The sequence below is a fragment of the Leptidea sinapis genome, chromosome 27 (assembly GCF_905404315.1).
Source record: "Leptidea sinapis chromosome 27, ilLepSina1.1, whole genome shotgun sequence".
In the NCBI taxonomy this organism is placed as follows: Eukaryota; Metazoa; Arthropoda; class Insecta; order Lepidoptera; family Pieridae; genus Leptidea; species Leptidea sinapis.
Window position 1 is genome coordinate 7,184,960 of NC_066291.1, and position 25,936 is coordinate 7,210,895.

The 25,936-nt window shown below is 37.6% G+C and overlaps 1 protein-coding gene across 1 annotated transcript; it reads right to left on the reverse strand.

Annotated features, from left to right (window-relative positions):
• Positions 1 to 16,752: 16,752 nt before the first annotated feature.
• Positions 16,753 to 25,058, reverse strand: LOC126972807 (uncharacterized). Its single transcript, XM_050819873.1, has 9 exons — positions 24,865 to 25,058; positions 24,587 to 24,687; positions 24,439 to 24,513; positions 23,665 to 23,828; positions 20,900 to 21,101; positions 20,420 to 20,595; positions 18,998 to 19,178; positions 18,481 to 18,696; positions 16,753 to 17,258 (listed from the first exon to the last, which is right to left on the reverse strand). The coding sequence occupies exons 1-9, from the start codon at positions 24,893 to 24,895 to the stop codon at positions 17,016 to 17,018; spliced, it is 1,389 nt and encodes a 462-aa protein (XP_050675830.1). The 5' UTR covers positions 24,896 to 25,058; the 3' UTR covers positions 16,753 to 17,015.
• Between the last annotated feature and the right edge of the window lie 878 nt (positions 25,059 to 25,936).

The window sequence follows — 25,936 nt, forward strand, 5'->3', positions numbered from 1 at the left end:
CTGTGGAATAGTAGGATTTACGACAGAGCCATTTATTTATAGGTAATGCCTGAACAGTGGCTGGGACTTTATTATAAAAGTGTATACATTTACCCTTAAAGCTATTATGTATGGTATGAAGCCTACTAGAATTAGTTACAAGCAATCCCTTATTTCTAGTGTTATAATAATGAAAATTACTATTAAGAGCAGAAAGGTGACGATTTTTGTTAACGTATATTATATTTTCATAGATGAATGAAATGTTCTGACAATGAACAGTCATAATATTTATTACTTTAAATTTTTCTTTGAGAGACTGTCTATAACCATGCTCTCTTTTAGCAGAGCAAACACTATATCACTATCAGCAACATGATATGCCCCACAGATAAATACCGTAGGTACGTCATGATGCTGTGACAATAACTGAAGTATAGTAATACCAACTTATCTGTGAAGTCGCAAAAATAGGTACTACGGTCGCCATTTTGAAATGTCATTCGACTGTCAGTGTCTACTACTTTCGAGTGTTCCGTGTGTTTTATTGCGATACTTCGGAGTTTTAAGCGTTTAATATGCCTAAAGCTATAAAAAGTGATGCCCGGAGTATTAACAAACGAAACGACGACGGCGACACCCTAGTCTAATGTCACCCTAATCTAGCTAGGTTTTGGTTGCCGTAGCCAAAGCAGGATTGTTTATATTTACATTAAGTGTCGCGTGTGTGTCGGCAGGCGAGCCAACTTCAACTCGCCGATCCACAGCGTGGCCATGTTGTTCCGCATCGTGACGGGCGAGGACTGGAACAAGATCATGCACGACTGCATGGTGGCGCCGCCATACTGCTCGCCCGCCGACAACTACTGGGAGACGGACTGCGGCAACTTCACCGCCTCGCTCGCCTACTTCTGCACCTTCTATGTGATCATCACCTACATCGTGCTTAACCTGCTTGTCGGTACGATCTACTGTCACCCCACTTATTTCTCTGTTCACATTATACCGCAACCACTGACCCCTACTATATACCACTGGACTGGCGGCTCAAAGTGCTTTTGTGTGCCTGTTTGATATACGCCATTTTGGCGCTGTTGGCCATGTAGCGAGAGTCTGCGGTACTAAAACTAGTGATGACAACCTCAGCAAAAATCGATGGATGGTGCAAAACTGTTTAAAAAAAAACGTGTACTTCATAACGTTGATTCTTGGAGTATAAATAACACGGAAAACGAACGAAATTAATTCAAAATGCAAAAATACTTTAGAGTATTGTACGTTCCTTCGCAGCCATTTGTATTATTAGTTTTAGGATACTCGCGAGCTGTGCTTCAAATAGGCACAAAATATTTGCTGTCAAACATATGGGTATATACAGGTCAGTGACCGCAACACAACGGTTCGAAAGGTGTCACGCTTAGATAATTTATACGTCTAGATAGTGTCTATTGCTTAGCTTCGTCTTACACTCGCGATTTATTTGACACTATGTGTCAGTGTGCGTGAATTGCTGAAAATAGAGGTTAGTTATAAACTCAAAAATTTTCGACCTTTTCACAGCATAGTCTATCTATAGTCGAAAATATAATTCGAGATCAAAAATGTAATATTTTTTTTTGGATTATAAAATCCATAAGGCCTGGTATCAAAAATGTAAACAAAGAAATGTCACTGTCAAAATGACAATTTAAAGATTATCAACATTTTTCTAGATAGTTTGATAATATAATAACAAAACATAAATACATATTATATATGTACAGTATATATACTACCTAGAAATATGTATATATATTCATATTATATATATATATATATATATATATATATATACTCATGTCTTTATTTGATAATGGCTACCAAACATAAAATAAATAATTTTCATTTTAATATTCGCTCTCTGTTTCGGGGTCCGAAAAACTTTTATTATTTTCCGCAACCAACTTGGCACAGCAAAAGTTTGATAATTAGATTTTTCTCTTTTTACGATTTCTAGTAACTGAGATTATATCATATTTGTTTCATTATTAATTATATTTTTGGATATGAGCTATGCAATCATTTGCGCTTTCTTTCGAGCAGTTGTGGTATTCGATTCTAACCTTCGGAAGTTGTAAGGGACATTAAAACAAATACCGAATTGGTTTTGGATTCGAGCATTAATAGTGCTCCATCTACAAAACCGTCCTCGCTGCCTATACGAGATATCATAAGATGCCTTCCTTTTCCGGTTACAAACAATCTTAAATAATTATAAATATTTTAATCAAATTACATTTCCGACTATAGACGTATAAATAATCTAAAGTGTCACGTACGCTTTAAAACAAAAGTTGTAAGTATTCGTTTTGCCTGCGTTTGTAAATGCATAAGCACTAACTCGGCGTGAGGAGTATAAGTTAAGAATATGGTTTTTTTATTATTGTGTAGCGTATTGCAAACTGATACCTATCTAAGGGAATATGTTCCGAATATTCCAGAAGGCATCTCAGTATCTAGACAGTTAAGCCAATAGCCCGCCCTAATACATTTATTATTTTTATGTCATGAAAGTATTTGAATGAAAGTGTACATTAATGCTGTCTGTTACGGTTTATTACACTAGAGTGTGTTGTGAATTTAGGACCTATCCCCCCGCAATACTGATTGATGGGATGGGGTTGGGGGCGGTCTTCGATGTGAGGCCAAAATGTGGCGGGAAAGTGAGTTTATTCAATAAACAAACATTTTTACAGTTTATTTTTAAATAAGTTTATTGTAGAAAACTGTTAAACATAAACTGTCATGTATTCAGAGAAATAAAAACAGACTTTCTTAGACTGCTCTCTGCTGCAGTGGTTAATTGTGTAACCGAACCGGTCCGACCATATTAAAATCACAAATATTACAATTAGAAGAAACTTATAGTATTTGTTAAAATATTTTGTATAAATTTCAGCTATCATAATGGAGAACTTCTCACTGTTTTATTCCAACGAAGAGGACGCCCTGCTGTCGTATGCGGATATAAGAAACTTTCAGAACACGTGGAACATTGTCGATGTCCACCAAAAAGGTGTTATTCCTGTCCGAAAGGTAAGCGCAATAATATTATTACATTTCGATGCACGTGTGAAAATTATGTCGCATAGGAGTCCCGGTTTTTGACTGGAAATACCAATTTCGTACGTACATCAAATGACGTTTTTTATTACTTTTGCGAATAAATAAAGCTACGAAAAAATAATTTAATCCGTAGACAAGGAATAATAGCGTGAATAATTGTCGAGAGTAATATGAAATGTTTTGGAGGGCAAGTTTAAGGCCGCTATCCCAAGAAATCGCCAAAATCGAGCATGATTGAAACCATTTCTTAAAAGTTTATATAAAGCTTTTTTTTCCAAAGAATAAAAAATAATTATGTGTACAGAGTATGAGAAGAAAATTCATTTTTTTTTTACATTTTTATTTTTGAAAATTTATTGAAGTAGGTGTTAGTTAGGCGAAACACGTGTCGAATTGTTTAAAGACAAATATTGGCGGAATTAACACTAAAGGAAACTGAAAACATTTGGATAAGTTCTATCTTTAATAGATATTGCGAAAAAAAATCAGCAAAATACCGCTTTTGCAGTTGGAGCCGTCTTAATCATTTAATCGAGATAAAAATATGAAAAATTATCTTCAATTACTACTCTCTAGATCTTGAGATAATGTTTAAAAATATTATTTTATTTGATTAAACTCAGGATAACCAAACCCTGAGGCCACGTGATGGTAACGTGATCACTGGTGTTGATGCTCCATATGCCTATAATAATTACGGTTCTGTATCATCCCCGCACGATATGATGGGGACAGGCCGCCACCTTAGTGATGTCATAGTAACGTTAGGCTCAAGCATAGGAACGCTTCAAGAATTAAAAGCATCTTGTTGCGAACAAACGGCTTCTGCCCAACCCATTATGAGGGGGTGGGGATAAAATTGTTAAATTTACCACTCAACAGCAATTTCCGGTCGATTTATGTCTATCAGCTAATCGCATCGAACACAGACTCACAGTTTCTTTAGAGGTATTCACTGGCTTGCGTGATTGTTTGAGCTTAACCGTTTTTCAGGTGAAATTTATCCTGCGACTTCTGAAAGGGCGTCTGGAGTGCGACACCCACAAGGAGAGACTCCTGTTCAAATACATGTGCTACGAGCTGGAACGACTCCACAACGGGGAGGATGTCACCTTCCATGACGTCATCAAGTAATCCTTGAAAACAACAAATTTGTAAAATATTAGTCTGGAGAAAAATACATGAAGACATTTATAAAAATAAAAAAATTACTTTTTTGGTTTAGGTATTATTGTTTTGCACAAATTAGTATCTAGTATTTTTTGTTTAAGCTTCATTAGGTTTACTTACTAAGCATCAAACCTGTCTATACTTTCACAGTTTTAACAGTGTACAGGGTGATTTTTTCAAAAGGGCGATGATGGGTAAGTACGAAACTATGAGACTTAAAGGAAAGTCGTAAAAGGAGTCATGCCCTTGATTTATAAGAAACCAATAACAACATATTTCGTTTATTAAAATTTAAACCCGAAAGATTAAAAAAAATACACTTGTATTATTGGACATTTTTAGTAATACATATCTTTCCAAAGTTTAATCCTTATCAGCAAGAGTCCATTGGTTCAATACATGTGTAAGTTTTTTTAAAAATCATTCGGGTCGATTTCCGTTAAAAGTTCAAGAAATTTGATAAAAACGAAATATGTAGTTATTAATTTATTTAGGGGGGTAAGGGGAGAACGGTGACTAACATCTAAACCGACCCAAATGTCAACCTCACCTGCACGCGTCTGCGGTTTGTACGATATTCTGACGACGATGCCCAGTGTGGTGCCCCTGCTGGAGAACTGACGAGGCTCTGGCGACCGAGGAATGGCGGTATAACCATACACCCGACCGAACTTCTGGTCGGAGGAGGTAGGCAGCGGCCTTGAGATTTAAATAATCTCCAAAATGTCTGGTGTAGAAGGCAACGGGAGACCACTACACTATATATTCCCTAGTCGTCGGCTTAGTAATATGGAAAGGTCTAAGAAAGTGATGGCCCTGAGTTCCTGGCGTCCCTTAAATGGGACAGGGGTGCTAAGAATCCCCAGGCGGAAAACATCAAAAATTAGATTAGGAACGTGGAATGTGAGAAGTTTAAAGAGTCCAGAAAAAATCTACAACGTAAGCAAAGAAATGAAACGCCTGGAAATTGTTATCTTGGGACTAAGTGAAGTGCGATGGAGAGGCTATGGTAAGCAAAGAATAGATGAAGATTACACTATTTATTACTCTGGTGATGAAGACTCCTCCAACAAGCATGGAGTAGGAGTGATCTTAAACACAAAACATCTTAATGCGACCGTAAGCTTAGTTCCCAAATCAAACAGAACCATACTGCTTCAAATTGAGGCCAAACCAAGAAATATCAACATTATACAAGCGTACGCTCCCACCACCGATGGGTCAGATCAAGATATAAAACATTTTTACAGTGATATCGATGAGTTACTCCAGTTGACAAAAAATCATGAATTAAACCTAATGATGGGCGATTTTAGTGCCAAAGTAGGCCAAGGTGAAGTTCCAGGCGTTGCCGGAAAATTTGGACTAGGGGCAAGAAACGAAAGAGGTGACACTCTTATTCAATTTTGTCAAGAAAATGACTTTGTCATAATGAATACTTGCTTCCAGCTACCACCACGAAGACTTTATACATGGACATCACCACAGCACACCCCACAAAATATAGTGCGGAATCAAATAGACTATATAATGATCAATAATCGCTTTCGTAATTGTATTAAAAGCACTAATCATATCCTGGAGCTGACATTAGATCTGACCACAATCCGGTTATCGCCACAATATCATGTACCCTAAAAAGAGTAAAGAAACCTGCACAAAACACAAAAATAGATGTCAGGAAACTTATAGACCTTAACACCAAAAAGAATGTGTCGAATGAAGTAAATGGGTGGGCAGTGGATACGAAATCTAGGACACACACAATAGAAGAGACATGGAGCACACTAAAAAATAATTTATTGGACATAAACAAATTCTTATTAAAAAGAGACTGGGCTCCTAAGCAGAGTTGGATGACCGAGAAAATAAATAACCTTATGGAGGAAAGGAGACTCTACAAAAACTCTGATGAAACCAAGTACATGAAGATCGATAAGAGAATTCGGCGCGAAGTCCGCTATGCGCGCGATGCTTGGTATCGAAGGAAGTGCGAGATTGTGGAGGATCTTTATGCTAAGCATGATGCATTTAATCTACATAGGGAAATAAAATCTTTTATTGGCTATAAAAAGACTACACACCATCTCATAGACGAACACAATATCCCAATTTTGGATATAACAAAGAAAAAATTCCTATGGGAACAATACATCTCGTCAATGTTCGCTGATGATTCACGAAGTTTAGCTGTAACCTTTGATTTGAGTGATGGGTATTCTATCCTAAAAGATGAAGTCACTAAGGCTTTAAGAAAAGCTAAAACTGGAAAATCAGCGGGCCCAGATGATGTTCACATAGAGGTACTTAAACTTATTAAGGACGAAAATATTGATGTCCTCGTAAATTTTTTAAGCGCCGTTTATGACTCTGGCCACTTACCCAAAGACTGGTTAACTTCATCTTTCATTACGCTCCCTAAGAAAGCCAATGCGAAAAAGTGCGAACAATTTCGAACAATTAGCCTTATGAGTCAAGTATTAAAACTATTTCTAAATATCATTCACGAACGCATAAGAAGTAAATGTGACGAACAACTCGCAGATAACCAGTTCGGCTTTAGATCAGGAGTCGGCACAAGAGAGGCTCTATTTGCAGTACAGGTTTTGGTGCAAAAATGCTTAGATATGCAGTAGGATGTTTTTCTTTGCTTCATCGATTACTAAAAAGCTTTCGATAGAGTTTTGCATGACCGCCTAATTGCAATATTACAAAATATCGGGTTGGATGGCAAAGACATACGAATCATCCGGAATCTGTACTGGAATCAACGAGCTACTGTTCAGGTTGATAATGATGAGACCGCAGAAGTTGATATTAAAAGGGGTGTCAGACAGGGCTGTATCTTATCACCTACACTATTTAATTTGTACTCGGAAACCATAATAGCAGAAGCAATAGAGGACTTAGATTGTGGAGTCAAAATAAATGGCCAGAACATAAATAATATAAGATATGCTGATGATACAGTCCTCATAGCATCATCTGCTAATGATCAGATTCAGAAACTTGTCACCCGAGTAAATGAGTGCAGCGAAAGAGCTGGTCTTAGGATGAACACCTCAAAGACGAAACTTATGGTCATATCTAAGAAAGAAATTGATGACTTTCACATTACAGTAGCAGGCCAAAAACTAGAAAGAGTGCGCAAATACAAATATCTAGGTACGTGGTTAAATGACAACTGGAATAGCGACCAAGAAATTAAGACCAGAATTGAAGTGGCTCGAAGCACCTTTAGTAAAATGAAAAAAGTACTGTGCAACCGTGGTCTTAAGATTTCCTTGCGCACTCGTTTACTGCACTGTTACATCTGGCCTATACTTCTATACGGATGTGAGGCGTGGACTATAAAAGAAGACCTCAGAAAACGTATAGAAGCTTTTGAAATGTGGGCATATAGACGTATGTTGGCCATAAGTTGGACCCACAAGGTCACAAATGTGGAAGTTCTACGCCGCGTCAATAAAAAACGCGAACTCATGCAAACTGTCAAGATGAGGAAAGTCGCATATTTGGGGCACGTGCTTAGGCACGAGAGGTACAAACTCCTACAACTCATCTTGATGGGAAAAGTTGCCGGAAGAAGAGGCGTAGGTCGCAGAAAAAAGTCTTGGCTGCGCAACATCCGAGAGTGGACTGGCATTGCGAGTGCGGCAGAACTATTTCGCCTTGCGAAGGACAAACAATTAAAACTACCAAGCTGACCGCCAACCTTCGCTAGTCGGAGAGGCACGCGAAGAAGATGCAGTTATTGGTTTTTAATAAATCGAGGGCTTGACTCCTTTCACAACTTTTCTCTGAATCTCGTAGTTTCTTACTTGACCATCACCGCCCTTCTCAAAAAACCACCCTGTATATTATGTCGTAGGTATATTGTCCAAGCCGTGATATTACAATTTCACTAGTGATATTATAATAAAATTGTAGGTTGACAATCGACTTCATTTCTTACAATTTATGGGCCTGGTTTTAGTGCTATTGTAATGTCACGGTTACAGTGATAGTGATATTTTGACAATTTCACTTATGTTGAGTTTATGATCTCTGATTGGTCTATCTCTTGTATTTTTTGAATATTCATTATTTTTTCGTACCAGATTAGTATACTCAAGTAATTGTTATCTAACCGAATCGGCTTGCTTTGCTACTTTTACTTTTCTATGGCCAAGGTTCGCATTATTTCGACGTTTGACTGGAGTCAGCCATTTTCATGTTCGCTTGCGGGTTATCGTACAGAATTCACTTTTTATCGCATGTCACAGTTCACCCCAAAATCATTTCATTTCTGCGCGGTTTTAACCTAGAAAGGCAGGCTTAAACGCGTGTTTCTCACTGTAGGTTAGTTTACCATGGGGCACCGATTTCATGCAAATGGGTCAAAATTGTGGTTATGCTAACATCAAATCATGCCTTTAATCACTTTGTAGTTTGATGAGATTTTGTTTCCATCATCGCATTTAATATTCAATATTTAAGATATGTAAATCATTGGATTTTTCACGTCATGACAACTAGATATTTCAATATTTAAGAAATGTATAACGTTGGATTGTTTGACTTCCAATTGTTTTTTCATTTGGCTTGAAAATTATAGCCAGAGGAAGACCAACCACCGAGGTAAATAATACTATACATACATTTCTTAAATATTGAATTTTCTAGTTGTCATGTGATAAATTTTGACCCCGAAGTCTCTCACGAAGTTTTAATTTTATATTTCATATAAAACCCCTATTACATGGTCCTGGTGTTACCAATATTATGACAATAAATTTGTGACAACCGTTAACTGTTTCCATGTTAGCATGCTGTCGTACCGCACTGTGGACATCCGCAAGTCGCTTCAGATGGAGGAGCTGCTGGCGCGTGAAGAGTTCGAGTTCCTCATCGAGGAGGAGGTGGCCAAGCAAACCATCCGCACGTGGCTCGAGGGCTGTCTCAAGAAGATACGAGCCAACAGCAGCGTATGTATCACACAATACTAAAATCGGTTACTATGGGTGTGTTATTTAGTTTAATGACGATCTTAATAAATCTTATAAATAAACTGATTTGCAAAAAAAAACGAGCGGTTTAAATTTTTCCGTCCCTTTTGAAAATACTTTACAAAAAGAGGTTTTAGTCATTTGAGAATATTACTGGCACATTTTATGAAGTGTTGTGGTGCATAAAAAAGTTTATTCCAAATTCAAATTTAAGACATAGTCGGACTCAACAAAAGTTGCAGTTAATTGCGTATCGTGGCGGGAATCGTTAATCGTCCTGTGTTAATATTACAGTGTACAGATATGCTATTTTTCTTTGTTTGATCTGTACATTCAAAACGTTCTGGGTCTTGCTGTCTTGCGTTTGGTGAATTTTCAAAGTATTGCATAAGTATTATAATAAATATCTCATTTCTTGAGACCCATAGTACGGACTAGAGAGATTTGATAATTGGTTAGAAAGTGCGTCCATTATTATTACTACACCCGCTGCCTAAAATACGTGCCAGTGTTTCAATTCTATTCGAACTGACGCCTCAAACAAACTAATGTGTAATGTATGTATGTAAACATTCCAGAAACAGCAAACGAGCTTGATAGCGGGACTGAGAAAAACAAATGAACAGCCGTTTGAAATGGTTCACGACAAAACTGAGAAGGAAAAGGTGGAAAGTGAACCACAGGTATGTCTTGTGTTGTCTGATTAATTTGTTTTGGGTATGTTCCGATATGCACTGCGACCACTGTACAGTGTGACGTCAATTTAGTATACTGTGAAGCCGTTCCTTTATAGCCAGTTATACTGGTTACTATTTAAAACGGAACGCAATCCCGTATACTGTCAGCCGCATTTTTTTGACGCAGCATTCAAATGAATGTATTAAAGTTTTTTAGTTTATTAAAAAAACTGTTGTTTGAGTACTGTCAAATTAAAAATATCTGGGATTAAACTGTAGGTATTGTTTATAAAACACTCGAATGGTTTTGACTGATCACGTGATCAAAGTACTGCGAGTACCTTACCACGAAAACGCCAGTGCTCACAGTAGAATATGGCGGCAATTAATGACGTCATATATTTCCCTAGAGTACTACGGCAGTATACTGGCAGTCCATAACGGAACGAATTTTTCTACAGTGATAGCACTGTGCAGTGCTCGCAGTGCATATCGGAACATACCCTTTATTGTGTTCTTAGGCAGGCACTCCTACGTCACTGTCGTCAAAGAACGGCGATTTAATCGCCCTGCTTGTCATAGCGATGACGCCGATATCCTAGATATAGGTACCAGTTGTTTGTACCTACATTATTAGCAAATTAAAATACGAATTCAAAATATATCACCCATATATCACAAAATTTTCAACGTTGATCTCAATAAATGAAGATAATTAATAACTCTATTAAGAAAATGTTTATTTTTTATGTTTTTTTTATTATTTTAGTTAAATATCAGGGCATATATTTAGGAACGAATATACATTTAATATATAAAGTTCATATTTATAACAAATTTACAGTTACAAACATTCCTCATCCAACGTATTCCGGCGATCTTGACCAGATCGTCGGTCCATCTTGTGGGGAGCCTACCAACACTGCGTCTTCCGGTACGTGGTCGCCATTCGTGGACTTACTTTACTGCCCCAACGGTCATCTGTCCGTCGAATTATGTGCCCTGCCCACTGCCACTTTAGTTTCGCAATCAATTGGGCTATATCGGTGACTTTGGTTCTCCTACGGATTTCCTTATTTCTGATTTGATCTCGCAGGGAAACTCTGACCATATCCCTCTCCATTGCCCTCTAAGCTTTCTCATCAGGCCCATATTTAGCGACCACGTCTGCGTACCGTAAGTCATCACTGGCAACACACACTGATTGAAAACCTTCGTCTTCAGACACTGTGGTATTTGGGACGAGAAGATTTTACGAAGGTTCCCGAACCCTGCCCATCCGAGTTGAATTCGACGAGTGTGAGTGTCTGTCCGAGGTGGACGTACTCGTCGACAATTTGGAGAGTAGAGTTCCCAATTGTTATGGGAGTAGGTGCGGCATGGATATTTGACATGATCTTCGTCCGTTCCATGTTCATTTTGAGACCTACTCTTTGGGAAGCTGTGTTGAGGCCATCGAGCATATGGCTAAGTCTTTCATGGTCTCTGCCATGATTACGTTATCGTCTGCGAATCGAAAGTGATTGATGTATTCGCCGTTGATATTGATGCCCAGTCTGTTCCAGTCCAGAAGCTTAAAGAAAACTTCCAACGCAGTGGTGGACAGCTTGGGCGATATGACATCGCCTTGTCTGACTCCCCGCTGCAGTCGGATAGGCTTCTAGATCTTAACCTGGAGACGGACTGACATGGTGGCATTTCCATAAAAACGGTATATAATCTATAATATATATCGGTAATCAATGTGGCAACCTCTGGAGAGATTGAAGCACTCTCCAGGTCTCCATCGAATCAAAGGCTTTTTTATAGTTCACGAACGCCAAGCATAGTGGCTGGTTATACTCCTCTGTCTTCTGTATAACCTGCTTAGCACCATAGACCACATACCGTATGTATGTGGTCTAGGCCTTTTCGGAATCCGGTTTGTTCGGGAGGTTGGAAGTCGACAAGCCTGCGCACGAGACGATTCGTAATAACCCTAGAAAATAGCTTATATACATTGCTCAGAAGTGATATGGGCCTGTAGTTCTTCAAAAGCATTTTATCGCCCTTTTTTAAAAAAACATTACCATTTTATTTCTGTGCCATGCTTGCGGCCTTTTGCCCTCGAGTATGAGAGAATTGAAAAGCTTCTAGAGGGTCTTAAGCACAGGAGTTCCACCAGTTCTCAGAAGCTCAGCTGTAATACCATCATCACTCGGCGCCTTGAAGTTATTATTATTTATTAAATTTATACATTTTCCCCCTTATTCATAATAGTCTGCTAACTTAAAGCATCGCTAATTCTTACTCTGTCTTCTTCTATTGACCTAAGTCAGAATTAGAAAAAACACTCCTTAGCGGCTGTTTAAAGTTAGCGGACCATTATGCATAAGGGGGTTTGTATATTTCGATATATTTAAAATGTGTGTTGCCATATTGATTTAATTAAATCTTCTATGAAGCTAATGGATGTCAATTGGAGTGTTTCAAAAAGGCTTTAATAAAGCCCTAACATGTTTAAATTAATACGTAGGTGTAAAAATAGTTGTGTTTTAATATTATATTACAATGACGACGTCACAAGAATGTTAGTATATAGTACTAGCTGACCCGACAGACGTTGTTCTGTCAATAAACGGTTCGAGAGATATGGTAAATGCGTGGGTGGGATCGTGACACGACAAACTTCATTTTCAGTTTAGGAGTTATTAGGGAACATACAAACATACATTCTCTTTTATATATAGATTAAATGTTATTAATGTTTGTCTCGTGTGTAGCAAGCCACAGCCAGCACAGGTCGTACAGAGATGACGGAGTCTACGTCACAGCCCATCATATCCAGTAAGAAATCATTATTTTTACTAATCATACAAACACTATCACTCAGCCCAGTCGGAGGGTAGATATAGATTATATTCTTCCATTTGCCTCGGACCTAATGTACTTGGTTATCTTCTGATTACCACGGAATACATGTATTATTATGATAAAAGAAGGTTTGGAGGCTGGTGTCGCACACCCCCGTACATTAACGACTAGATAAAATAAGGGACGAGACAATGGTAATTGATACACCCTGCCCATTTCAATGCAGTGCCGCTCAGGATTCTTGAAAAACCCTAAAAAGGCACCACATTGCCCTCGTCACCTTGAGGCATAAGATGTTACGTCTCATTTGCCCAGTAATTTCACTCGCTACCGCCTTTCAGACAGAAACACTTAATAATTTTTACACATTATTGCTTCACGGCAGAAAAAGGCGCTGGCTTTCTATGCATAGGAGCCTCTCACTATAATTTAAAGATATTGGCGTAACGTCAAAGTATTTAATAACTATTGTTCAATGAAATTTATAAGTTCTTGCAAAGTGTACTATTTCAAATACATCATCTATCATCGGCTACGAAAATCGTGAAGGAGAACACTTATTAAATATTTGCCTCTTGAGTATTGGGGATTATTATTATTATGTTTTTTTTTTTTTTTCAGATACGCCATCTCTGGACAGTCAAACTAAGCGCTCCTCAACTAAAAATCCATTCAAGAGGACCGGGATACCTTCCGCAACTCCAAGGTTGTATAGCTAATGAATAATGTTGCCTAGAAAAAGATAGGAATCTCTCTCTTATTTCCGCTTTCCAAAATTAATACGAATGTTCGCACAATAGGTGAGAATCTATAAATCCCTCTCGAAAGTTCTAGTTCGTTTGATTGGGCAGTCACGGCGGGGTGAATGTGGATTGTGAAGTGTAGGCAAGTGAACGCAAACAGGTGTGTGTGGCAACTTTAGAACTAACCAGAAGTTTGATAATCAGCTTGTTAAATACTACTAGAATTCAATTTGTCCCGTTTAAAATTCGAATCAACTCGAGCAGATTACAAAGACCACTATGTATAATCGCTCGTAAAACGAAACCATCAACTAAAATGAAATATTTTCCACAGTCGGCCGGAGAGTCCCGTGAAAAAGTATCTTCAGCCGACACTGAGCGACCCTCACCCGACAAACAACAAGAAGCCTACAAGTAAGTATTATATACGTAAGTTTTATTTTAAAATTTTGATTAATATTTATAATCCACATTGGTACCAGTTCCCGGCAAGTCGATCACTTTTGATACGGCTCCACGTGCGCTTCCAATTAAAATCGTCCTCAAGACGCAATTTTGTTCACCGTGCACTTATCTATTTACGAGTGTGAGACTCCTTTGCACAGGAAGTCGGCTAGATTATGGGTACCACAATGAGTAACACTACGATAATGTGTAAAAATTACTGTGTTTCGGTCTGAAGGGCGCCGTAGCTAGTGAAATTACTGGGTTATTCAATTATTGGGTTTTTCAAGAATCCTGAGCGTCACTGCATTGTAATGGGTAGGGAGTATCAATTACCATTAGCTGAACGTCCTGCTCGTCTCGTCCCTTATTGTCATTAAAAAAAAAACATGTGTTCCAACTGTCTACTCGTGTAGCTACAGTGAAGAGCACCCGGGGCGGCGGAGGCGGATGTGGCAGTGAGGCGGAGGGAGTGGGGAGGGACGCGGCCGGCCTGCTGCTACTGACCGAGTGGTGGGGGGGCGCGCTCACAGACCACTCGCCGCTCTACTGCGACTAGGAGCGGACGGCGCTATGTTAATATTATTAGCACTGTAATAAATAACGATAGAACGGTGCCTGTCATATACGGCATACTTTTAGCCACGGACTAGTAAAAAAATAAGGACTCCGTGTCAGCTTACATAACAGTGTAGCACCAAAACTGCAATAACATTAAGAATTAGCGGTAAAAACATGCACGTGTAGAACGAGACGCAGAACAGGGCAGACGACCGTACGTGGCTGCGCCTCAGCGTATGAAGCTCTTAGTACACTATTGCAACGTTAAATTATTCGTTATGTGTGCGTTAGTGTATCATTTACAAAACACCGAATGTTGTCTAGATAACCTATCTATACTTTTGAATATCATTGATATTAGTACCATGTTTGTGCTGCAGAGGGGGTCTATTAGAACTATTTATAACTAAAGAAAGGATCTGAAGCTTGTAGTGTTGTTTGTAGATTGATTGTAAAAACATTATTTTACTTTATTACTGGCTACTACAAAGACTACACTGTGTATCCTAGCACCTAAGACTTGTTTCATGTTTACGTATAATATGTAATTCTGTTGGTAGTTCATAAATAAATAAAAAAACAATAAATTGTATTGCCTTCTACACGGTCGTGTTAGTAAGCCCTTTATTGGGCGATGTTAAAGAAATATAAATATTTATTTATTTATTTATTACACTTTTTTGTCACCAGATTCAAAATATAACTTAACTCCTAACATACATAATTAGATCATATGGTGCAAATGGCGACCTTATTACTATAAAGTGATCTCTTCCAGGCAACCATTTGTAATATAATAAAAGAGTAAGAAAAGTGTCAAAAATAGACACACACATAATATATACTACACTCAAATATATAAGAAAATAAAGCATAGTTAAAGAAATGTTTAAAAAGTTTGTGTGATTAATGTTACTATAGCATATTATATGATTTTCTAAATAATACTACAGCTCTGAAATAAGAGCAATGACCCCAAGCTATTTAATGAATAAATTGTACTTTAATGCAATATTATTAAAAAACAAGAGGTCGCTGAGTTTCTATCGCATGCTTCTCATCTGAGGCTTTTGTCTTGGAATGCGTGGTAGAAAACCCTTGTCACACTCAGCCAGCCCCCCCCCCCCCCCACCCCTCCCCCCATGAATGCGAACGTATTTTATGAACGGCCCCTAAGTGATTTTTAATTATATTTCTAATAGGTAGTATTTGTGTTTGAATTGTAATTTCAATGAACTAAGTTGAACGAGAATCAAGATACAGTATTCATTTTTTCGTTACGAAACCAATTCGCTACTATTTCTATAGAAATTTCGAACAAATTAGCATGAAAAGCACATAATAAAATATTTGGATTCATCATCACTCGTACATTACCAATAGGGGGTCGTAGTGCACGTGTATCTCGTTCAATTTAGGTTTTCAAATATTAAATTATTATTAAAAAGTTCACGACTAGATGTTTTAAAACCCTTCGTTTACTTAAAAAGTTGAAAATGTAACACAGATCACCATGGTTCTATCGTCACCAAATCTATCATCATCACATCCTCTTTTCCCTCAACTCAGAGTAATCCACTTAAAATTTCCTCCCTAAGGAGATTAATAAAGCGGGACTGCGGTAGGATTATGTTGGTACTCGATGATTTTGGTATTGCAGCTTACCTCCATGTCCTTTTCTGGTCTATATTTGCCAACGTCCAAGGGACGATCTCTTCTAGCGTTCGAGGCATTTCCTTTTCATTCCTATTCAAATGTTGTGAGCCTTCTTGAGTGTAAATTCTCCTTAGATTCGTCTTCAATCAGTTCGACACGTGTTTCGCCCTTACACGAGGCATCCTCATTGACTCGCCAAATTCTGGCACGAGACTCAGTCTCGGGTCTCAACCACCGTTGACAGTTAAAGAATGTGTGCACTTCGGAGTCGAATTCCAAACGATATTTACACACAGTCAGGGACGTTTTGGATCCCGATGTTTTTACGCATTGATATGCTCGTGTCCAGTAAAGAACTGTGTGATGATTTAATCCATCTCTCAATGTTACCGTGATATCCAATAAGCCTGTAAGTTCAACGCGTGGTTTTCCCTGGGCCCTGATTCCCAGCTTTCTTGCCAGAGCGCGAAAGTCTCTTCTTCAATCCAGTACAGATCTAATACTGATTAAATGGTTTTGTAACTTTAAAAAAAGAAATAAAAGGCAGAAATTCTAGATGAAAAAATGAAAGAAATATTCGATGATTTAAAATTTTTATTTAAATATTTCTACAGCTACAATACGAATGAAAGAATAGATAATGTTTCTAATTATTAATACTTTGGTAGTTATACTATGCACCTACATAGTCTCGGTTAACTGTGTATTTAGATCATATATGGGTGTATTGTTGAAACTATATATTATACATTTATAATTAATTATATGTTATTAAAATAAAATACCTAGACAAAAATCATATTATTTTATTTCAACATTCAATTATTCTTGATTTATAATCATTGTAAATAATGGCACATACCCAATGCAAAAGAGGCGATAGTTGTGATAGTAAGAACAAGAAGAATGTAACGACCGGAAACAGGGAAGGCGAATAATTTGGCTCGCAGGTTGAGAGTAGCAGAGTACGCCAATATAGAGCTGATGTCCTCTTGTGAGGTGTCCTGGTGGAGAAACGGTCGCTCGCACAGTTCGTGACCAACATGTTGCGTGCGACGACATTCTGCCGACAATCTCGCTGCCTAAAATAAATACAAATTTATTAACAATTTAATGACAGCCTATGGCCGTTCCCAATATACTATCTACAGATAGAGATAAATTACTAACTTCTACTGTCAGTAATTAGCTGTCAATAATCTGAAGCTGTCCCAATATACCCGATAAGTTATTCTTATCGCCTTATATTTGGACGCATGAATTGCAATTTCCATACAAACTTCTATCGCTGGTAAACTGTATCGTCCCATTGACAAACACCGTGAACGGATAAGGTGAGTTACCGTCGATAAGTTTATTGGGACAGAAAGTTCAACGATAATTACGATTTTTTATCTCAAGTAGGCCACAACAAGAGACAGACTTAATATTGGGAACGGCCGTCCTACTCCTTGGCGTTGTGTATCAACGTTGAATGTTTGTTCCACTTGAAACGCGTATATTACTGCAGGTGTTCTGAAGAGCTGTTTTATCTCGAGTAGCCAATGTTCAGTATCTCATTGTGTAGGGCGTTTAATAAAAAATTTAGAATACGTTTGTAACTTAATAAATGTTAATTTATTTTTCGATATAGTCGCCTTTTAGTATAAAAACATGGATAAAATTCCTTTCTTAAAAACCTTCATACTGCACACCTGATAATTATGAAGCAGTTGCAGTTCAGGAATTGCTAAACTGCAACATCTTCGAATTTCTGTTCTTTTAAGAAATGCTTCAACCTTGATATAAATAGTAATCACTGGGGGGGGGGGGGGGGGGGGGCTAGGTCAGGTGAATATAGAAAATGCTCATTTCGAAGCTAGAATCTCCTAATTCTTTTGTTCAGTCACTAGTTGAGCGACCCGGGTGAGGCTCTTCTTTTGTTCTTCCACGTTTAAATTCGGCGGACAAACGTGCAGCTCAGAGAGATACCAGACAGAAAAATTGTTGTATTAATAAAAAACATTGGAATGACTCTTAAAAAACAGCAACGCGTAAGTAATCCTATATCACGTGAAGAACTCTTTAATAGAAAAACATATTAAGATCAACAACAATATAATTGTTGACATGTTCTATGCTAGTGAAGGACTATCTATCATCTATGACAGTGGAAATTGTAACTTTGCAATACAATTTCAGAATTTTAACTTTTAGCGAGTACAGATTAAGCTTATACCTACTTAAGTACCTATAGCATGTTCTGGAGAGAATGAAAACCCAATTTTCTCCCGGAGAGAACCGTGAAAGACACAATATAGGTACCTGAATGAAGGGTGCAATAACAGCTGCTATCCACAATAGCAGGTTGAGCACGCTGATCCCCACAATCGGCTCCGTCTCCGTGTCGACTTTGTCCAAATCCAGGAGCCACATGATGCAGGAGATGGCGCAGGACGCGTTCACAATCGTAAACAAACACACAGCTGGTGCAAGATCATCGTTTAGATATTTGAGCAGCTTGCGAAACTCTGCTATTTCCTGAAAAAATAAATATAACAATTTTAAGTTTAAAATGAGATGATACGTGTTATCTTATAAAAAGTATTTTCATATTTGCGATCTGAATTCATTTCAGATATCTGTGTGCAGTCTGCTGGAACTTTCTTGTACCTGGCTGTTTCCAGGCTAATAAAACATGGTTAGACCTTTAAACCCGGCAATGTCTATGTTATTCCTATGGTGTTGTTAGACAACAGGTCGCCACACATTCTCTTTCTATCCATTCGTTACATCTGAGGACACTGCCTAATACATATGGTAGCAGAGATCGTAGTCTTACCCTCATCCAATTCAACGGCGAGATAGTCCGATTGATGAGCCGCTCTTTGAGGAACAGCAAATGTGCCTGCAACAACTGCACTTGGAGACAATAGCTGGTAATAACCGTCGCCTGGATCATGTCGTGAATTAATGTGCATATTATCAGGACGATTTTTAATGCTAATATAACTTCGCTCGAACTGAAACATAGAATACATAGTCTATTTAGAATACATAGCTTCTCACATTACCCAAATAGCCGATAGGCTCAGATTTGCTTCTTTGGCCTAAATAAATATTTAGAAACTTGTTCGCGCTGAACTTCTTTGGAATCGTTGTGGTTTGAAACTCCATGAAACGAAAAAGCGAGACGATACAAGCAGGTAAATGTATAGGATTCAGCCGGCGAGAGAAATAGATAGGAAGCATTATACAATGTTTTGGTACCAGGCGATCATACTTATAGAAGAAATTGTCTTATGTATGATGCGAATATACCTTAATATATTCAAACGTCATGCGCACGATGTATTATTACATAGACAACAGAAGAACATAAATATGGTAGCGGTGATAGTAATTTCTTTCATCAGGTCAGGACTTCATATGCAGTTTAGAGGTTCATGCACAAATGATAAGGATATCTTTTTTTTATAAAATTTAAATTAGAAATCATCAATATTTTAATCTTATGTAGAAAGTGACAGAAGGAGAGGAAGAAGAAGAAGACGAAGATGTCTATAAAAAGCGATGTTTCCCTGGCGTCGACAGCGCCACACTTCCGCTGCAACCGTTAACGAGGTAGGCCGTTACTCCAATTTGTCAAATTTTTGATCGAATATTAATATGTCGTTTATCATTATTCCAAAGAATATCTAATAGTACAAGTGACGCCAGAAAGTTGCTGAAATTCATTAGAATGATATCCACTGAGTTAAATAACCAGCAGTCGATGTGATGAATAAGATGTTAACCACCATAAAAGAATTTGTTCTGTGATGGTGTAAGTAAAATATATTTTAAGCTTTATTAGTAATATACAGTGATCAACTTAATCAAATGCCTTACTATATATATAAATTTCGACAACCTTAATTCCATTGCTCACTTATGCAAATGTAAAGAATTTGAAGAAGTCCATCGATTTTTTATAAAACCATGTTGTTTTTCTGTTACTAGATGTTTAGTTGGTCACGAAATGTGTGGATGAATAAGCGATTCAAATGTATTTTTGCTGGGGTAGACAAGACAGGGATATGTCCATAATTATTAATACTTATCACATTTGTTGCCCTGTTTAAAAATTGGTACTACTAGACCTCGCTTCCATTCTGCCGAAAAGAATGAATTGTCCAAAGAATCATTGTGGATGGTGGTTTGTGGTAGAGTGCAGCTGCATATTAATACAAGTATTAAGAAGATCTATAATAATATCACATACCTACTTTCCATCCATTTAAACATGATGGTTCCCTTCGCCATCATAAGATTTACTGAACATAACGACAAGCACATCCAAAATACGCTCAAAAATATGAAGAACCAGAGCATTCGAAGCAACCTTTTTGGTTTCGTTGTTGGTGTTCCCTGGGGCGCGTATGAAGACAATAGGAATACCTGGAACGTAACGGCTAAACTAAATTCTTCCAAATATTTTCTAATAAAAATAGATCATAATAATACATTTGCCACTTAAGGGCCTGGTTGAAGTGGTATGATCGTCTGATGCCGGGTACAGCTATAGAGATGAAAGAGAGAATAGGCAGTTCACTGAAGTGTTACGACATAGTTACCAAAAGAACGGCAAACGCTACTGTAATTCCTCTGGTGTTGCAGGAGAATGCGGTGCTCACTTAAAATCAGGTACTCGTACGGTCGTTTGTCCTCTGCCGTTGATGAGTGTAAGAAAAAAAAAACTTACTCTTTCCATCAGATTTTGTAGCTGTTCGTTATCGGCTATACGAAAGAGGTATAGGGCGTACAGAAAGCCAACAAAATGCAGTAAACTGGGGCCTATGTATGTTAAAGTAACATTTCCGTAACATACTTGTTTGTACGCGTCGTATTCAAACGACGACTGGAGTGCTAGGGGCACTAATCTATAGCAAAACCCTCTATCTCTTCTGTAACAAAAAAAATTGTAGGTATGAAGTCCACGCATAAATGTAACTACGTTCACAAGTATTCAAATAAAATTTGAAAAACAAAATTTTATGAACGATGCGGCACTCGAACCCACGACCTCCGGCGTTCCGTGCCGGTGCTCTAACCAACTGAGCTAAGCGTTCGAGTGACGTATCGTTATAAAATCTTGTATGCTCTGTTCAACTCTCAGGTGGTTTTTCTTGTGTAATAATCCTAGAAGTGAGGGTTATCTCTTTAAAAAACATAAATTGTTCACGAGTATTGTTAAATCAAAGAGGCTGTAAAAAATTAATTAAATAAATAAAATAAATATTAATTAATCTTTAAATAGTAAATTTCAAAATAATTTCCGTGAAGTATATAATGTCCTCATTGCATCTCGTCGCTAGCGTCGTCTACCGCCTCTATAATGGGGAATTTTCAAAGCTCTTCCTGATTGAACTTGATTGCTGCATGAGATACACCGGGTGCAAGGATGAAGATTGTATTTCTTCACCAACGATTGCGATCGTGCGATTTTTGAGGAACTTTCATGATTGACATGTTTCTGGGAGGATGTGACGTGGTTACCATGACTAAATCATTGATATCTTTAACACCCACTACGTTCCTGTGATTACGTGCCGTTACGAGGTGCCACAAGTAATTGACATGCTCGTCTGTATTTCCTTAATAATAGGCTCAGTACATCACCTTTCGGTAATTATTGATTTTCTTTTGTGAGTTACCCTGTGTCTGACAGTGAGTAACAAATCTCCTACGTACCAACCTATGATTAATCCAGAAAAAATGTCGTTTACGGACTCTTCTTCTCGATCACATTGCGAATAATTTGTCAGATCCAAATAATGACCATTCTCTATGCGACTGTGGTCTTGATGAGGGAAATGTAGACCATTTGTTCTTTAATTGTCCTTTAATGAAGTCTTCCTCGTACAATTTTATACCTCCTGAAATCCCCCGCCCACCTCCATGAGATACCTCCTCACCTTCGTTTTCACTCCTTTTGTAAATATTTTATGTAAATGCAGGGTGGACCAAAGGTCCGTTTACATTTAAATCGGTTGCCGCGTCTAGCAGCGGCGGCGGAGTGGAGTGGAAGGGTTACGCATTGCAAGAGCGGCCAATGGGAATTTAGTACCATGGCGTCGTTTAGCGGTAGACAACGTGCATTTTGTGTACGCGAGCACTATCGAAACAACGATTCTGCGACCTTAGCTCAACGAAAGTTTTGCAATCATTACAAGATACGACACAAAAATCAAGCTCCATCAGGTGTGTTAATTAAAAAATGGGTGCTCAAGTTTGAGAAGACGGGTTCAACAATGGATTTACGTCGATCTGGCCGGCCTAGAACGTCAAGGGACCCCGAAAACGTGGAGCGAGTAAAATCGTCTGTTCGTGACCAACCTGGACATCAACTCGAAAGCGGTCTGCTGTCCTTAACGTGCCAAGATAATGATGTATTAAACTGCATTCTCAAGAAAGATTTAAGTCTACATTCCTATAAAATCCAAATGGTGCAGGAATTAAGGCCTCAGGACCACGCCACTAGGTTGCAGTTTGCGAACGAAATGGTAGAGCGATTCACCAGTTTTACAAACATTTTTTTCTCAACAAGGCACACTTCCACCTAAATGGGCATGTTAATAGACAAAATTGTCGTTATTAGAGTGACACTATGTCATGGTGATCAAAAACCCCTGCATTCCAGCCAACCAACCCAGTAACTCTTGACGAATTAAAGGATCGTATTCACACAGAAATCCAAAACATCTCAACAGAAACATGTAAAGCTGTCATCGAAAATTTCCGCTCTAGATTGCAGCAATGCCAGAATAATGAAGGATTGCATATGGATGATGTGATTTTTAAGAAATAAATTCCCCTTTTATTTACTATCGAAAACAATAAACAATTTTGATCTACTGTAATTAGTTTTTTTTTAATCATCATTCCAATTATAAACGGACTTTTGGTCCAACCTGTATATTAAACAAAATAATATTCAGGTATAACTAACACAATAAATGTTTTATATGAGTAATATTATCAGTGTTTGTCCATTATAATCTAACAACATGTATATTTGTATCAGGTATAATAAGAAAACAAATCTGTTTTGATTCTGGGCACCAGTCATTACTATAATCACTTGTAAATTCGTTAACACCGATCAAATGACACACTCTAAGCTTGGTGGTCTACTGAAACGTGACATTGGCGAGTTGTGGTGCCCCTTCCACAGAAACCACTAGAAAGAAAAGAATAGAATAATCGGAAATAAATCTATATACGGAAGTGGTCTGGTCACTAACTATCAAACGGTAACTTTCCAAAGGCAACGACCGTGTGTAAATGTTATTGCCATCGAATGCGGATGACATGTTTCGACCTTTACATTATCAATTTCCCAAGCACTCGATCGGCGAAGCATTATTAATGATGACGTAATGAGTGAGGATGATCACCTACTAAATACTGGGTGAGCTCGATGCTCTACACCGTATCAAGCTGACATAAAGAACTATACAATCTTACCTAAAACATGCCATGTATTGTAGGATATATCCCAGGACCATAAGAACGGCCACTTGCGCAGAATGAAAATGTGAAAGGCAAATAATGTAAGTTGACGTGCTTGAGGCTTCCCCGACGGGTCGCAGACCCATCACTGTTAGTAGTTTTAGATATGGAACCAGTATCTGAAACAATTGTAGTAATTATTATGATGCAGCTCCGTCACCCGACAGTATACCCATCGACAATGCTTGGCTTCATTACCGTGCTTACGCATTACAGATATCAATTAATAATTTAGGTACCTCATATATTTATTATTGCGTGATACACAACCGATTCAATATAAAATCACAACTCTATAATGGCAATCGGAAATTAATTTAACTACTAGAGATCGGATCTTGAAATCGGCCGTAAGTTTTAATAAAGATCGAAATGTAAATAAAAGCTTTCCTAATATAAATAAACTTGCGATATTAAGTGAAGAATATTTTAACGAAAATCTTAGTGATTAAAAAAACGATAATAACAAAGTATGTACCCGCAGTATTCGTGAGTCAAAACTACTTTTACCTAGATTTTCTAATGGCTATGGTAGAAATAAACTAAATTACAAGGTATAATTTCTAATAAATAAACTTCCTACATCTTTAAAACAGGAGATAACAATTAAAAATATTTTTCATTTCAGTAAAATTGTAAAATACTGTTTTGTGTGTAAAATAAATAAATAAAAAAAAAATTCTTACGTCAAGAGTTGAAGAATCAATTTTATAAACAATAGACACTTACTTTGGATTTACAATAATGTAGAATAGCGGAAGTACTCATATAGTCGGTGTCTGGTGCCTCGGTGATCTCTCCTATCTGCAACAACCCCAGGCTCTGAGAGTCCATCCATCTTTACTATCGACCAAAATATACCTATCTACCTACTTACATCAACGCTATGTGCATCCACGCTGGATCTCGCCGATCTTTCCATCGCAGACACGCCAACTTTCTCGTCAGCCAGCGCATGTTTGTCCAGTAAATCACAAGCTAAACGACCGATAAAAAAATTAACAGCATTTCTTTTATTACCCATATCTGCACATTAATTGTTTGAAACAACATTATTTAAACATTAACTCAATAATAGGTCTACGTAACAGTCACTTTATTGTTAAACAAGGAAGTTACAGTAACTTAAACAATATAATACATATAATTACTTACTGCTGGTATAGGATTCATTGTCCGTTAACATATTAATTTCCAGTCGTTGAGTCTCCAACACTTACACACAACAATTCAATAAAGTGACAGCTTACGCGATTCACGATTACCCACATTGTTATGCAAATAATTAATGTTGTCATAAATCAGACAATGTTTACAAAAAGCTGATTGCTCACAAGTCACAAGTGACAATGAACTGAATTTACATACACCTATCTATCTATAATTTTTCGTCATCTATGCTGCTGTTATAGCTATCTCCATCCCAGGTCAGTTCCAGGAGATAACAACATTGATTCCCCACGATAATTATAATTTTAATAATAATAATTTATTAAATTTAGCCTAAATCTATATATTATAATTTTGCCTCGTTTTTTACCAATGAAAATGACGACACTTGGCGGTTTTTGCTAAATATATAATAATGGATATTATTTCTATCCAAATATTGATATTAATTTTGAAATATACCTTGTTTTTTTTCTGTTTAAAGCTACTACATATTGAATTTACTTATTGAATAGGCGTAATGATGATAATTAACGTGTTATGTCTATTTTCTAAATTATTTTTAGCTTATCTTTATATTATTTCTAGCTTATCTTTATATTATTTTATATAATTCTTCTATGTGAGTGTACATCATGTCACTCAACACCTCCTAAGCGGCTGCTTCAATTTTAATGATTTTTTTGTCTTCAGGTGGATTCAAGAATGATTTAGAATAACAAATGCACTACTCCTAAACGGCTGTCTCGATTTTGATAATATTTTTTGTGTGTGTTCCAGTGAATTCAATAAAAGTTCATGTGTGGGGTGCTTAGCAGAAACCTCCACGTGTGGGCGGTGGTGTCGATCCACGATGAAACCTCTCTTAGGCGTTCTGAATAGAGTGACACCTACCTCTCCGGTGCACCCTGGAAACATTGCGCCTGTGACTGATTTGTTATTGCGCTCGATTTTCACTAATTGCTGCGTAATGGCAGTCCTTTGCTGGCCAGTGGCTAATATCTGCTCCACTCTTCCGGCGGTTAGTGGGTGCCAACCGGAAGATTTTACAGCATCC

Excerpts from the sequence above, each read along its gene's own strand:
- LOC126972807 (XM_050819873.1), bottom strand. The coding sequence starts at position 24,895 with ATGTTAACGGACAATGAATCCTATACCAGCA. Across the intron at positions 23,829-24,438 it reads TACATTATTGTAAATCCAAA|ATACTGGTTCCATATCTAAA; the intron begins GTAAGTGTCTAT and ends CAATTGTTTCAG. Across the intron at positions 20,596-20,899 it reads TACAAAATCTGATGGAAAGA|GTATTCCTATTGTCTTCATA; the intron begins GTAAGTTTTTTT and ends GTTACGTTCCAG.